The 17,106-nt window shown below is 43.0% G+C and overlaps 1 protein-coding gene across 1 annotated transcript; it reads left to right on the top strand.

Annotated features, from left to right (window-relative positions):
- The first annotated feature begins 274 nt into the window (after positions 1-274).
- Positions 275-16,594, top strand: LOC113031609 (uncharacterized). Its single transcript, XM_026183836.2, has 8 exons — positions 275-596; positions 7,739-7,865; positions 8,732-9,392; positions 9,597-9,720; positions 10,142-10,314; positions 12,903-13,040; positions 13,157-13,374; positions 14,668-16,594. The coding sequence occupies exons 1-8, from the start codon at positions 592-594 to the stop codon at positions 15,823-15,825; spliced, it is 2,604 nt and encodes an 867-aa protein (XP_026039621.2). The 5' UTR covers positions 275-591; the 3' UTR covers positions 15,826-16,594.
- Positions 16,595-17,106: the final 512 nt, after the last annotated feature.

Here is a 17,106-nt window from a genome sequence, read left to right as displayed (position 1 = left end):
TTAAAATGGGTTTAATGTTAATACAAAATAAAATGAAACATGTAACAGTAGTGTGTTGATAGGAGTCATGTGGGTAGTTCAGCTTCACCACTAGGGGGCTGTCTAACCAAATTGTGATATAGACTGTGTCGTAGAAGCAGCGGCAGGTTATGTTTACGTGCGTGGATGTGAGCCACGTTAAAATAAAGAAGCTTGCTCACTGCTACTGATGTTTTATTGAAAACACGTGGGACGTGGGAGACAGGATAAGTGCTGCGGGGAACCTGTTAAAATCAAAACATATGACCCACGTGAAAAGGGACGGAAACTCACGCTGAACCACGTGACGACTCTGCGTTCTGAGCGTCTGCTGACGCGGCTCTCGGTTCAGCGGCTCTAGCCTGTCTGGCAACTGCGGCTCACATGACCGCAGTCGGTGCTTCCTCACTGCGCTGAGGAGCCGTGCAGGGGCCGACTCCAAGCTCCAGCTCTACGGGAATAACAGCCCAGGGGAGCGGGGGGACAGCTGACATGAGCTGCTGTTAGTCGGTGAAGCTGTGAGCCGTTCTCTCAGATCCTAGATGTGTCCATGCTGCAGGCCGGGGATCCTGGATGGGGTGCGTGTTTTCTTTTATTAATGCCTGCTTTGTTAAAGGGAACATGCTCAGTGGAAGACACGTTGTATGTTGTTCGTTCATCTGCGTTTGTTTAATGATCCGCAGACTGCTCAGTCGTCAGGGCTGGAAGCGCCTCAGAAATAAATCCATCCACCCGCGCATGTTAGTTCCCGCTGTAGCGGTACGGGAGTGTCCGTGTCAGGGTGTGGGAGAAGCCAGAGGGCTGCAGGCAGGTGTTGTGCCAAAAAGTGATTGTCTGCCAAAAACTGATTTCCGGTATTTGCCAAAAACTGATTGCTCGTATTTAAACTGCTATAAGTAACTTGTTGGGCTATAATATGTGAAACATATGTCAAATGCATCCCTCATGGATGACATAAAGTCATCTTGAGCCACAAACAACATTCGTGTAACAAGGTAGAAGCCGCAATCAGTTTTTGGCAGTGACTTTTATATAACCTTTATTTATGCAGTTAAAAAAATCTCATTAACATTAAAAATGTCTTTTGTAAGAGTAAGTTGGCCAAGAGGACAGCAGACATGGCAGCAAATATTACAATATTTCTGTAAAAATATTTTAAGTGGGGATAAAGGACCGGATTGGTTATAATGTAAGTACAATAGCAGAGAGTTGTAAAGATACTTGAAAAACAGATATTGTTTTAATTCTCTATATAACCCCTTTGTAAACCCTGTTCACCGAAGTCTATTTACGAACATACGTAAAGATATTACACATAAAAAATACACAGAAACACTGGAAATCAGTTTTTGGCAGACAATCACTTTTTGGCACAACACCGGTACTCGGCTATTTGCAGCACGTTGTACTGCACGCTACATGTGTGGTTTGTTACAGGTGCTGAGTGAGTGTAGATGATAGGATTACATGAGGTGCAAAATCAGTGAGTGAGACACGAAGCGTGGTCCTTTCTAGGGATGGACTGATCCGATATTACGTCTCGGTATCTGTCCGATAGTGACCTAAATTACTGGATCGGATATCGGAGAGAAATAAAAAAAAATATGTAATCCGATTAAATTAAATATCACGAAAGCACCTCACAAAACTTGCGACATAACTCAGCTCATAACCTTAGCAGTCGGAGCAGTACACGTCACGTGATAGAGCGGCTGTGGCGCGAGACCTGTCAGAGCTCTGGTTGAGTATTTGTAGCCTCGCTACCAAACCAGCATTTCATCAGGAAGTGATCCCAGACAGAAGTAAAGCAAGTGAGTAAGTCCATCTCTGAATGTTAGTAAAGCATTCCTGCATTAAGCTTAACAACCATATATGGAGCGACTGCCTCTCTCCCTCTCTCTCCTGCTGCTACTTCAATCATGAAACTGATCAATGATCAGCTGATCTTGTTTGTTTTTGTCTCACTTTGCACCAGAAAGAAACCAGCGGCTGAACAACAGCAGCACGTTTAAGCTTGATCAGCTGTTGTTAGAATGTATTTAATACTTTCTACACCAGGATCTATTTCTACAGCTGACGGCTGTAACTGTGCAGGGGCGGATCTAGCAAAGTTTAGCCAGGGGGGCCGATAGGGCATGAACAGGGAAAAGGGGGCACAAAGACATACTTTTCTTTCTTATTCTCATTTAAAATGTCGAGCTTTTAATAAATTGAATGAATCTTAAACCAAAGTTTTAATCTGATGTAAAATGTATAGAAGTCCATTACTGTATATAGTAACTGTTAAGTCTAATATACCCTAGTAAGCTAGAGTACTTTTTCCTTTGGGAAGGCACCATCTGTGCAGTCTGCAGTTCTGTTGAAGAAAGATGTTGAAACTATTTCATTATTGTAGAAAAGTTATTGATTTCTGTGCATTTTTATTTTATTTATTAATTTTTTTTACATGTGCATTAAATTAAAGTTGATTACGTCGATTAAGCATCACAAGGTGGAGGGTGGGAGGGGGGGGGGCTCCCTATTATTTTTTTGCTAGGAGTTTGCAACCCTATTATTTAGGTTGTTTAATTTTTCTGCTAAGTACTCTTTAAAATACCAGAATAGGGAAGATGGTGCAGGGTTAAGTTTATTAGATTGATCAGCTTTGCTGATCAGTGGGGTTTTTTTTGCATACAGGTATAACAGAATAGCTTTAGTGTTTGGTTGTTTTTTTAAACTTGTCTATGAACTTATACAAAATGCAGCAAGATATTTATAAAAAACAGTTTTATTGATTATAAAATGCACCATATTTGCATATCGGCAGATATGCAAATTTATGATATCGGTATCGGACATAAAAAGAAGTGGTATCGTGCCATCTCTAGTCCTTTCCACGGGGATTTTAGAGGAGTGCCCGGCGTTATTGCTGCTAATGAGAGAATTAATCACAGCATAATCACATGATGATTTAACTGCCTTAGGTTAGCTACCTCCATTATAAGAAACAAACTTGAGCCTAGGGTAATGGTTGTTGTAAATCTGTCTGAATGCATTTACAGTACAGCTAGGCTCTTGTGTTAAGCGAGGACAGAAGTATAGTGAGAGGTTACAGTAGTGGGGTTGGGAGATATTATTTGATTCATATTTCATAATTCCCACTGTAAGCTATTGAGTTTAAATTAATGTACTGACTTGGCAGTATCAATATGCTGTCTCTGAAAGCCTTTGAATTGAACAAAATGCTATAACCCACATAAAACGCTGGCAAAATAATGAAAGTCAGCTGAATGGAGCTTTGTTTGTGCTCTGAGTCCTACTGTCCCTACAACCTCTTACCACATAGGTCTTTCGTATGCTCTCTCATAGCCTACCATATTTCCAGTTTCACCCGTTCATTAGAGCTTGTAAATATGTTGGCCGAGAGAAGGTGTGTGCACAGAACAGGACTAGATATAGAAACATACTGCAGATAGCCCAGAAGGAGACAGACATCTGCTGCTAGGATTATTTACATTTGAAATCATTGTCAAACTTGACTTGAGTCAGGTCTCAAGCTGCAAGTCAGTGAACAACAACAGCATGCTGGCCTGGTTCCTCTGGTCCCTGCACTACAAAGCAGGCTGAACATACAGTGGGGCAAAAAAGTATTTAGTCAGCCACCGACTGTGCAAGTTCCCCCACTTAAAATGATGACAGAGGTCAGTAATTTGCACCAGAGGTACACTTCAACTGTGAGAGACAGAATGTGAAAAAAAAATCCATGAATCCACATGGTAGGATTTGTAAAGAATTTATTCGTAAATCAGGGTGGAAAATAAGTATTTGGTCACCTCAAATAAGGAAAATCTCTGGCTCTCACAGACCTGTAACGTCTTCTGTAAGAAGCTTTTCTGTCCCCCACTCGTTACCTGTATGAATGGCACCTGTTTGAACTCATCATCTGTATAAAAGACACCTGTCCACAGCCTCAAACAGTCAGACTCCAAACTCCGCCATGGCCAAGACCAAAGAGCTTTCGAAGGACACCAGGAAAAGTATTGTAGACCTGCACCAGACTGGGAAGAGTGAATCTACAATAGGCAAGCAGCTTGGTGTGAAAAAATCAACTGTGGGAGCAATCATCAGAAAATGGAAGACATACAAGACCACTGATAATCTCCCTCGATCTGGGGCTCCACGCAAGATCTCATCCCGTGGGGTCAAAATGATCATGAGAACGGTGAGCAAAGATCCCAGAACCACACGGGGGGACCTGGTGAATGACCTGCAGAGAGCTGGGACCAAAGTAACAAAGGTCACCATCAGTAACACACTACAACGGCAGGGAATCAAATCCCGCAGTGCCAGACGTGTTCCGCTGCTGAAGCCAGTGCATGTCCAGGCCCGTCTGAAGTTTGCCAGAGAGCACATGGATGATACAGCAGAGGATTGGGAGAATGTCATGTGGTCAGATGAAACCAAAGTAGAACTTTTTGGTATAAACTCAACTCGTCGTGTTTGGAGGAAGAAGAATACTGAGTTGCATCCCAAGAACACCATACCTACTGTGAAGCATGGGGGTGGAAACATCATGCTATGGGGCTGTTTTTCTGCCAAGGGGACAGGACGACTGATCCGTGTTAAGGACAGAATGAATGGGGCCATGTATCGTGAGATTTTGAGCCAAAACCTCCTTCCATCAGTGAGAACTTTGAAGATGAAACGAGGCTGGGTCTTCCAACATGACAATGATCCAAAACACACCGCCCGGGCAACAAAGGAGTGGCTCCGTAAGAAGCATTTGAAAGTCCTGGAGTGGCCTAGCCAGTCTCCAGACCTCAACCCCATAGAAAATCTGTGGCGGGAGTTGAAAGTCCGTGTTGCTCGGCGACAGCCCCAAAACATCACTGCTCTCGAGAAGATCTGCATGGAGGAATGGGCCAAAATACCAGCTACTGTGTGTGCAAACCTGGTAAAGACCTATAGTAAACGTTTGACCTCTGTTATTGCCAACAAAGGTTATGTTACAAAGTATTGAGTTGTATTTTTGTTATTGACCAAATACTTATTTTCCACCCTGATTTACCAATAAATTCTTTACAAATCCTACCATGTGGATTCATGGATTTTTTTTTTTTTCACATTCTGTCTCTCACAGTTGAAGTGTACCTCTGGTGCAAATTACTGACCTCTGTCATCATGTTAGGTGGGGGAACTTGCACAATCGGTGGCTGACTAAATACTTTTTTGCCCCACTGTAGCCAGGATAGCTTTCCTCTATCTGGCTTCACTTTGCTGACACTGACAATCAGGATATGTGGTCCAAGAGTTTATCAGCTCGATAGCTTGAGCCACGTTTTCCAAACCAGTCATGAGGATGGCAGATTTGACCAGTCACATACATGGTCTAACCCTGCAAATTAACTGGTTTTACAAAGGAAGTTAAAATTGTGATATTATAAAAATATGAACTACTGAAAGTAACACAGCTGCTGCAGTTCATCAATATAAGCATTTTTAACAGCAAATGGACCACACAGTAATAAAGTGCTGTATCAACATGTGTGTGCTTTAAGCACTTTGGTCAGTACCCCATAGCTCCTGTTTTTATTCAGCCATAATGGCTCCTGTGTGGCTGCTTGCAGGTCCGTTTGATGCTCGCCTCTCCGTGTTTAACCAATCTGCTGCTCCCTGTGCTCTCATCTGTCCTGGTTATATGAAGAATGTAATCAGCACGTGTCAATCAAACTCCATCCAGATCTATAGTTTTTGATGTGATTATTTAAGCCATGCTATGTATTAACTTATTTTATATTCTGACTCGACCAATTATTCAACCAGACTGCAGAAAAGCTAATTAACGTGGCTCAGTCTGTTGCTGTTTATTCCTACTGAATTGACTGGATAACTGTGGGTCTGATTATTGGGGGGGTCATAACCCCTCTAACCCCCTAGAAATTACGCGCATCTGAGACAGTATACTTCTTTTATGAGGTTTTAGTACTGGGGTACAGTTGGATTTTGCATCAATAACCGGAGCTCTTTTAGATCACGAGGGTTTGAGAGCATCCTCCTGTAACCATGGTTACTTCCTGTCAGAAGTAGGCCATGTGAGAGGAAAAACGGAGAGCGACCATCCTGCAGCCTGACAACGCTCTGAGCAGCTGCACGATTTCATGTTTACAGCCTGTCACCCTGATGTTTATAATAACGTCATCATGAATTATAAATTGTCAATGTGACCTACACGAGAAAACGGACGTGTGACAATTAGGGTAGTTATCATGATTAGGATGGCTTGATCAGACAGAGATGGTCTTGTCTAGAGGTGGAAATCACCATACATCCCACGATACGATATTATCACAATACTTAATGCATGATACGATATTATTGCAATTTTTTAAAATATTTTGCGATATTCAGATTCTGTACATAAAGGTAAACTTTATCAATATTCATTTTATCTAATATCAAAGTCTCGCACTCAGTCTTTCTCTCATCTCAGTCAGTTTTATTGTTGACAAACTGAACGGTTTGTATTACAGTCTAGTCCAACTTAACTGAATGCAACCATCTGGTACAATTACAGCTATTCTGAACTATGTAATTTATGAAAACTATGCAGCCCCTTCAGCAACTAAAGAATTTGAAAGTAAATTAAAACAAAATATAATTTTACATTAAATAAAATTTTTTGTAACAAAATATCGATTTCTGCTGTCCCTGTATCGATACATTATTAGCAAACAAAATATCACGATACTACACAGTATCGATTTTTCCCTCACCCCTAGTCTTGTCTTGGTCTCGCTGTCTCAGATCGACATAGTGGTCGGGAGATTTGGAGTCAACAGTATCCATGACACACACCGTAACGTTCGATAATGTGTCATGTGCCAAAGCATCAGCTCTAAGAGCCGTGCTTACAGAGTGCTTAGTAGTGAATCAGAAGAGTCGACTCCCCTTGAGCGAGAGCCGCTCCTCACCTAATTTCCTTTGGCTGCTCAGCTCTCACACAGCGGCTCAGCTATGCTCCAATCCCTCCATATTGTGGCCAATCACATGTGAGGATATAGGATAATATCATTGTGCGAAAAACAGAGAGGGTGATGGACGCGACAGAAAAGTGAAGCGTTCGTCCGTCCTCTCAGTAAGTGAGTGAGACAGTAGACAGCGGTGAGGAGGGCTGTGCATCGCAAAAACACATAAATATGCCTGAGACCTGTAAACGAAGCAGCATCTGGCTGCAGTTTAAAGACTTTTGTCTCGGTCTTGGTCTCGTCTCGACTTTGTCTTGGTCTTGATACCCTCTGGTCTTGGTATTGTCTTTGTCTTGGTTTAGGACTACAAGTCTAGATCTCAGCACAACTTCATGTCTATTGAAGAATTGTCTGTTTCCGTGGCAGTTGCATGTCTTCTTCCACGCAATCTGCACTTGGAATTGTATTTGAACCAGGCTGTCTAATTTATCCTAATTAAATCTTTTCCCCTCAGGTATTGAAGAGTAATCAGTGCACTGGCTCACCTGTGTCATCAGATAGACGCAGTGCTGCTGTGTCTCCAGTGAGATTCACTGCTCCTTTAGACGACTGTTTCTTGACTAGCTGGTGGTTTTGCACACCATGAGTGACTCTGTGCCACATAATGGACTGATTTTAAAATTACTTGAAGTCATATTGAATAGTGTGACTCTCTACTGCAGCCCTGTCCAATGGCTTTTTTTTAATTGGAGCATTTCGTAATTCTTCTCATCTAGAAAGAAGCAGACGAATGTTTATTCCAGCCCCTGCAGTGAAAACATAGCACAGGCAAAACACAGAGACTCTCTGCTGGGCAACATGAGTACAGACAGACCCAAGCGGAACGTCATCAGAAAAAGATATGTAAGTAAACTGTCTTTCCTCTTTAAAGTGTACGTGGCCTGTTCCTGATTACTTTTTTGTTTCAGATCATAAAAGAAATTTTAATATCAGACAAAGATAATATAAGTAAATCCAAAATGCAGTTTTTAAATAATAATTAGATTTATTAACGGAGGAAAAAGTCATTGCACCTGAAACCTAAACATTGGTTGTGCCAGCAGCAAGAACTGCAGTCAGGTCTGAGGCAAGTAGTCTTTTCACTTGGCTGTGGAAGGATTTGGCTCTCTTCATTGGAGGGCTTTTTCGGCATGAACAGCCTGTTTAAGGTCATACCAAAGCATCTCAATTTGATTTAAGTCTGAACCTGACTGGGCCACTTTCTGAGCCTTTCAGAGGTAGACTTGCTAGTTTGTTTGAAATATCGGATTCTCACCCTCAACCGGTCGCAGCAGATGGCCCCGCCCCTCCCTGAGCCTGGTTCTGCAGGAGGTTTCTTCCTGTTAAAAGGGAGTTTTTCCTTCCCACTGTCGCCAAAGAGCTGCTCATATGATTGTTGGGTTTTTCTATGTGTCTATATCATTGTAGGGTCGACCTTACAGTATAAAGCACCTTGAGGTGACTGTTGTTGTGATTTGGCGCTGTGTAAATAACATTGAAGTGAAAAGTGTATTTGAGTAAATCCCCACATAACTCAGTTTCAGACTAGTCAAAGAAGTCACAGCTGGCAGAATGTTCCCCACAGGCCAAGTATGTTTCAGATTTCAGGATGAAACATTTCACTTGTACCTGTAACATCAATACGTTTTAGTAAACAGATAAAATAAAAATTGTGTTGATGCCCCAAAATCCGTGGAACTAAAGGTGAAGACACTGTTTTTGTGGTGCAGGACATCAGTGACGGGATGCCGTGGTGTGAAGAACGTCTGGTCCGCAAAGTTCTCTTCCTTTCTCTCAGGGAATACAGAGACAAACACCGTGCTGCACACACTCACTCACACATACACAAGTGTCCACATGCTCTGCAAAAGACACTGACAAAACCTAATGCACACAAGAAAACACAAGCAAGAAAAAACATGCACACACAACAGCAAAGACTCACATGCAAACAGCTAAATACATACACACAGGCGAACACACGTACTGCACAAAACCTGCACGTTTCAAAGCGCCTGCACGCTGAACACACAAACAAACGGCAGACAGCTCACTTGAATTGGGTCTCGCACTCTCCAGAAAGTAAATGTACTCGGATACTACGGAACACACAAACTCAGATGAAATTGTGTAAAAGGAAAGTTGCACACACTCGGCAGCGTACTTGCACGGACCAGAAGACGTCTTCTACCAGGACACTACGCTCAAATAAAACACAAAACACGCTGTCGCTGCAGAACTCAAAATACCCCAAACCTGCAAAACGCACAGACACTGCTCAACACACACACTCACTGAACAACATGTGCAGATCTAAAAACACAAAGATGCCACTGAGAGCTGCTCTCTCAGCCAGGACTCTGAGGTCGCACACCCCAACAAGTGTCTGTGGTGAGTAACACAACAAGCGTGCATGTGTGTCTAATGTTGTTTTTGGGGTTATTTGGAGGCTCCCTGGAAGTAAACAGCGTTTTGGTCCCAAACTTTAGCCACGAGCAGATTGTCTGTGTCATCACGTGTTATTACTTTGATTGTCATGACACTGTAGGTGGAGGTCAGTTCTCACACAGCTGGGCTTGTGCCTGTTCTCTTCAGGCTCTGTAGTTAACACTGCGATCAAGCGTCGGGCAGCTGGTCCAAACTGGAGCTGGTCCTTACAGACGCAACAACGCCATCCTACCAGCAGTCGTGGTGATGAAGATGATTGTGCCAAAAACAGGTAGGCACCAGTGTGTTTTTGTGTGTGTTGTGATTATGCTTCTCAAACTTGTGATGTTCCAACATCAGAAGCTGATTTTTAAACAAAAATCACATCCCAAGAGGTTCGAATAGATTTTAATAAACACAGTGTTGCCAAAAGTATGCACTCATCAACTTGAGTGATGCTGTATCACTCACTGAACGCGAGTTGGTGCAACAGATGAATATTTATACTTTGTGATTTGCTCCATCTGTGTACAACAGTTTCTAAAACGAATCCTGTCATTGCGTTTCATCAAGAAAATGAAATTCACTTTGAGACTAAATTCATTTAAAGTCTCTGTCGTCACTGAACTGTGGCTTACTAGAGATTAGGATTAAATGTTTGTTGCATTATTAATAAATGCACTTGTTTGGTTTGACTTGATGTATGTATGCAGACCTCGGCTGCACGCACAGAGAAAGTTTGCTCAGTCCCCACCCAGCTCTCCAGGACCATTGGTGCTGATGAGGTCTGCACAGAATACCCACTCCCACAGCCTGGCTGTAGTCACCTGTCTGACCAAACGTCGCCCTAAGACTGAGGACTTTTTGTCTTTTCTCTGTTTAAGAGGTAAGCTGAAAACACGGAAGCTGCTCTCACGTGACCAGGCTGTGCACAGGGGTGGCTGTAGCTGAGGATGTTATCTACTCATTGGACGATGGGTCGTTCGAACTCCCAGCAGGATATTTGTCTCTGTGTCATCCACGTTGGTTTTTTCTGTGGTTTCCAAGCCTTTGATGTTGCTGAGCTGGCCAGGATTCACCTTTTTGAGAATGTAGACCTGACTGCTCCTAAGCTCTTTGGTAACTCTGATGGGTTTATTTTGGTCTTACAGCCGAATGCACAAAGATCCCTTTGGCCTCATTTACAATGAAAGCTGTAAATACCATTTGAATCAGCGTATCGATTTTTTTTAAACCCACTGAATTAAATCTGAAAGTCTGCACTTCAGGCAAATATCGACAAAAATACTTTCTTTGTCTAACTAACTTTGGACATAATTGTGAGCATACGGAGATTAGGAAGAAAGACTGCAGCCTGAGAGAGATCTAGTTATCTATCCGTCCGTCCGTCTGTCCCTTCCCTCATTTCTCGATCCCTGCCTATTTCCTCTCTAATCAGGAGTCCCACTGTGGACAATCTTCACTGGTGTTTAAACAATGACCCCTTTTGGATGCAACCCCCTGTGTAGCCAGACAAAATGTAAAACCTCATAACCTTGGATGCACTCCAAGCAACCTGAACCTGCAAGGAAAATAAAGTCTAGGCTCATTTGTCACGTGAAACTCAACACAATTTTTTCATTTAAATCATTTATCCATAAATCTGTAGGGTCAAATATAACTTCTGTTGTTTCACCAGTTCCCTGTTCTGCAGCATTTGGCTGTCAGAAATGTGCACTTTTGATGACTTTTGGGTCATCTAGATGTTTCCTAGGTGGCATATTGATTGTGGACCAGGAATATCAAACATCGGCCCGGCTAGGGCTCCAATCTGGCCCACTGGACTTTTTTGTGGAGGGGTATTTCAGCTTTGGACTTTTATCTGTAATTTTAAAAGTTTTGTTGACTGATAAAAACTCTTACATGGCTACTCACAACACATCAAAGTAATTTGATTATAGATTTCTGTGATTTTACACATTTATTTCTTTAAGTTTAAGCCCAAAGGGTTATGCTGAATGAATGAAGCATTTGTTTATAATGTAGAAAGACTGACACAACTGAACTTAGTTTCACTGGTCCGGTTCAAATAAGATGGGCTGTGTGTGGTAATTGTATCTGTTGACATTCCCTCTGTGAACCCTCCTGCATTAGCTTAAGCCATCAACAAAGAGTGTAACCTCATTTTTTTGTCAGTGGCGCCAAATAAATCAGTGCAAGGGAGTATAGCTGCTTCTAGGCAAGGATTGCCATTTTCCCCTCGTTTGGGCCGGGCCTTGTGATTACAGCATGAATGTTTGATACTTCTTACACACATTACACATTAATCACATAAATATTGTATATTATTCATATAATCGTAGCACGGTGGCACGGTGGTTAGCACTGTTGCCGCACAGCAAGAAGGTCCTGAGTTCAATTCCACCATCAGGCCGGCGTCTTTCTGTGTGGAGTTTGCATGTTCTCCCCGTGTTTGCGTGGGTTCTCTCCGGGTACTCCGGCTTCCTCCCACCGTCCAAAGACATGCAGCTTATGGGGATAGGTTAATTGGAAAATCCAAATTGCCACTATGTGTGACTGTGAGTGTGAATGGTTGTCTGTCCCTGTGTGTTGGCCCTGCGACAGACTGGCGACCTGTCCAGGGTGTACCCCGCCTCTCGCCCTATGACAGCTGGGATAGGCTCCAGCGCCCCCCGCGACCCTGAAAAGGATAAGCGGAAGTGAATGGATGGATTATTCATATAATCATCATATAAATAATACGCAGATATGTTACTTGAATAATTACCATCATGAGAGAAAGTGAGGAAAAAACTGAGACTATTCACTCATATCAGCAGAGAGGGCACACGGCCTGTTTTCAGCTCTCTGTCTGCTTACTCGTCTTTTTCCACACTTTTAACAGAAAAATGTGCTACTCACATAATTCACCACCGTACAGAATATATTCTGATTTATTGCGAGCAACACAACCTGATGTTGTTGCAGTTGTAGTCATTTCCAGCCTGTCCTTGTTTGTCCTGCCTTTGCCGCTCCTCTGAGTTCCCTGTTTGACATAAAAAAATGGATGCAGGAAATGAAATTGTTTTAAAAGTTTTATCCGGCCTGTACAGCTCATCTACTAACTGGAGGGTTGATGGTGCGATCCCTGGCTGCTCCGGCCTGCATGCCAAATATCCTCGGGCAAGACATTAACCCTAAGTTTCCCTCTATTCATGCACATGTTGAGCATGAGTGCTGGAGGAGGTGTGGGTTACATTGTGTTGCTAAAGCTGTTAGTGGAACATCAGTCGACAGTTAAGTATAACAGTGAAGTTAGCTGGTAGCAGCTAGGTTGTTTGGACTGTGTTGATAGCAGAGTCAGGCTGCACAGTGTTTCTCAGAGCATCTTTAAACTGTTTTGGTGAAGTAACTCTGTGAGAGACTACGGAGATTAAAAATAAAAAAGGGACATGCCACGCACACTTGATGATGCCATTTCCTCTTTCACTTCAGGTTCAGCAGCATTACCGCGCAACATGGCATTCTTAACAAGTAAGCGAGACAGGGAGCCAGGTGACAGTCAGCGTTTGCCTTCCTGTCACAAGGCTCCAGCTGAGGAGAAGAAAATCAGGATGTTATGTAGAAAAACAGGTACTCGCCTGCTGGGAATGTTTTTGTAAACTTCTGCATCTTTCTTTGCAAGTGTATTATTCCTCCTTAAACTCTAGCTGCTATTTGAAATGATAGTTTCTGTGCCTGTCCTGCAGTGCACAGTGACTCCAGGTCACTGAAGAGGAGGCCTGCCAGCCCTGCTGTGCTCAGATCCACCTGCCCTTTAACAGCTCGAGCACAGAAAAGGATGGACAGCGATGAAAGAGAAGGGAAGCAACAGAAGAAGGGAGTGGAGGGGGACAGGCGAGAGGGCGCTCAGATACACCTCCTGAGACCTCGCCAGCACTTACTTCATGTCAAGAGGGCTAACAAGGTCTGGTCATGCTTTACTACACGTTTGCTTGTGTGAAAAGTGTGCTGTTGTATCATCGGTATGGAAACCAAACACTAATAAACATACAGGTCCTTTTAACACCCGGGGTTGTTCCTTTTGGACTTTGTCAACAGTTTTTTACTAAGTTCGATGAGAAGAGTAAAAGGTCTTGGACACATTGTCAGTGGCACCTGATGGTGGCTGAAGAGGGCCACTGACTGGAGTGTGTGTGGATTAATAAAGCTGCTCTTTGACAGTCACAGCGCTGCTGTCAATGCTGCCAAACAGCTGAAACAGTCACAGTGACATTTAACCTGACATGTGCAATATTGAATACAAATGCATAGAGAGCTGTCGCCTCTCTGACATCTAGAGCTAAAGTTAAAGTTGCTGGTAAGTGATACAAACAGTCCAAACACTGGGTCTGCAGATATGAATCAGCTTTAGTGTACACAAATGATGGATTCTGGTTTGTTGTTATCATACACCAACATAGCATTATTTTATTTTGGTGTTGTGTGTTTGTATATTTTTGCTACAGCTTATATGTCAAAGGAAATCTGAGTATTTCTTCACCCGTGTGTGTGTGCACCCCTTGTGCATTTGAGATTAGCATTTGTTAAAAAAGAAAATCCCCAAGACAGACTGTGGGGGTTTGGAGGGTCCTCCCCCCAATGTCATACATGTTAAATAATTCTCCCCGGATGCTCTGATTTCCTCCCACAATCCAAGGACATCAGTGTTAGTTTGATGGAATTACGATCACTAATTAATGTAAATCGTCGATCGGATGCAAGTTTTACTCCATGGGTTAGTCCTCCGATGGACGTGGGAACTATCTGTTGTGTACCCCCCCATAGTTGGCTATAGTTGGATCAGCACTAAAAATAAATGGACAGAGAAACAGGAGCAGTGGTGACACCTCCTTCCATCATCTTATACACAGATCTCAGAAACAAAAAACAGTCCAGAAAGTGACCTTTAGAAATTTAAGTTGTGATCAGACTGAAAGCCTCTCACCTTGTCTGTGTGTGTGAACGTATTTAGTTTCAATCTCTGGGCTATGTCATCACGGCTCAGTGATGCCAACGCTAAAGTCATGTGATGGTGGCGTTGTTCCTCTGGATGCGTCGTTGACTTCATATGTTGCCAAATGCATTTAAACAAAAATTGCATGGTTACTGTGAAACCAAAACATCTAAGCATCATAAACCAGGGTGATGCTAACTTCAGGCCTACAAAAATGATTATCCACAGAAGTATGCAGACTATCACAATTTCTCTCTGTTGCAGGTTGCCATGGTTACTAAAATCTCTGAGCAAAGAACCTCCTGTGTAGCGTCAGTCATTCCTTTAACGCCGAGAACTGGTGTTGGTAACAAACAAGGCACAAGGCCAAGCAATACATACAAATCAAGGCGCCATCCCCAAAGCAGAGCCCAGGAAAGCAGCAACAAGTACCACCCCCTACATCACAACCACCGTCGGGCTAACAATCAGCACCTTCGCCACCCAACGCTTTCTAAATACTATAGCATCCACACAACCTTCAGTATTCTCCACAATTCAGGAAGAAATTCATGCCAAACTCCATGTTTAAATAAACGTTCAGTGTCTAGACGGCTGAATGAGAACCCTGTGGTCCTGAGGTTATCCAGACGGAGGAGAGGCCTTCCACCAGACACCAGCCCTGTCCTTCCGAATCGGGTTCCCTTGGACAAAAACTCATCAAATGAGTGCCAGACATCTCAGGACAAAGATGCTCGTGTCTCACAGGAGAGTGATATTTACGAGATTCAGCAGAAAGGGGACAATGTTAGAGAGGATTATGTGAACATGTGTAAACACTCTGGTAACCACGATGTGAAAGCTGTAGGAAAAAGATACGGGCAGGTTGGAGATGTGAAACTTGAGAGGGGAAAGGGAAATATAGAAAAGCTGCCTGTGGCAAGCACAGCTGCTCTGGAGGCCTCTGATCAAAGGGAAAGCCTCACTAATGTCAGCACTAGCTATAACCTCATGCCTGCTGGTGAGGTTGTATGGAAACACCTGAGAGAGAAAACACTCCAAAAACATCAGAACTCTACAATCTTAAAGCCACCTGCCAGGGCTAATGAGTCCAGGGCTGCTGCTAGGACTAGTGTAACTAAAGCTGCTATTAACTCAGTGACATCTGACCCACCAGCCAATTCTTTTTCCAGGCACAGTGCCAAGGGTACTGATAACAGCAAGAAAATTAAGAAGAGTAGTTTACGAGCCGGCACCAACATAGCCCATGAATCCAAAAGTGCTACAAAACAGTCTTCAATGAGCACCACGAAGGACACATGCAAGGATGGTGCACTTACCATCAGTTACTGTAGCACTTCCAAAGAGGGGCTTCTCCAGGCCAAGCCTACTACCTCAGCCATCAAGACCAGGTTCAGCTCTAGAATCCTTCTAAAGCACTGATTTTTAAACAGTATCCAAACATGAATACACTCACTGTTATGTAACTAAGATTTTATGATGACAAGTACAGAAATGTTTTTAAAAGCTTTTATTGTGTTGAATAGTGGCAGAGCATGATGATGGGTTTCCTGTCAGACAGTACATGTCCTGTACTGGTGTCATTGTTGAAGATAAAATAAACTGGAAGTCATGATACTGGCTGATGCACTATAACGTGGACTGTATGATGCAGAAGTGATAAAGCTGCTAGCTTTCAGTTTATTCATTGTTTGCTTTTTGTCTGTTTATTTTCTTCTTGCTTGCTATTTCTCTTACTGTATCTTGGAAAAAAATAAAAGTATGGGGGGGGGGCACCTTTTAGCACATTATGGTAAATGGACTACTCAGTGTGAGCTGTCAAAGCACTTTTTCTACACGTTTCATTCACTCATTCACGCACAATGCGTTTATCTGTCTAAAGTGCATTTACATAACAATCGCACACACTTTGATGGGAGATCCATGAGCGGACCTCGGGGTTCGTTATCTGCTTGAAGGATTCTGTGACACATGGACAGCTGGAGCCAGGCATCAAGCCGCCGACCTGGTAGAGCACCAGCTCTGCCTCGGAGCCGCGGCCACCACGAGGTCAACATTTTGTTTGAACAGCTACAGTAGTTGGTCTCCTCGGCTCCCAGCTGCCCTCGGGCTTCTGTCCTAACATTTCTGAAACGTGTTGCTAACTTGAAATTTATGTATTCAAAATAATAAAAACAGTTTTAAAATTGAAGCTTTAACATTTGACATTTTTATACTACTGCTACATTTTGACCCAAGACAGTTTGTTGTACTACATAATGTCGCGTTTAATCAGTCTGCATATTTTATCTGCATTGCCAATAATAACTTTTGCACTATTTTAGGACCATAATAAACGTTTCAGCTAACATAATTTACTAATGCTAGAATGTAAAGAATGCAATAACAGCACCACTGCTGCATCAAGCAACGTGCAGCATGACCCCTGGGTGTTTGCTACCCGGGGGATCAAACCCTCTGTGGGGCAAGTGTTGCCATCTTGGAGGATGGAGGTTGGTCCTAGACGATGGAAATACAAGATTTCCACTGATATGTTTCTTGAGTGAGATTAATGACAAGCCTCATTTTTCCAGTAAGGACTATGCTACCCTATATTTTTATGCTGCCTCCACCAAAAGCTGTTGTTCTCCGAGCCTTCCTCACACTTTGACCCTATGATCAAACTGCCATAGGCGGAATCTGGACTCAGTGCTGACAGACTGT

Source organism: Astatotilapia calliptera, chromosome 11 (genome assembly GCF_964374335.1).
Source record: "Astatotilapia calliptera chromosome 11, fAstCal68.1, whole genome shotgun sequence".
Classification (NCBI taxonomy): domain Eukaryota; kingdom Metazoa; phylum Chordata; class Actinopteri; order Cichliformes; family Cichlidae; genus Astatotilapia; species Astatotilapia calliptera.
This window is presented reverse-complemented; position numbering and strand designations above follow the sequence as displayed.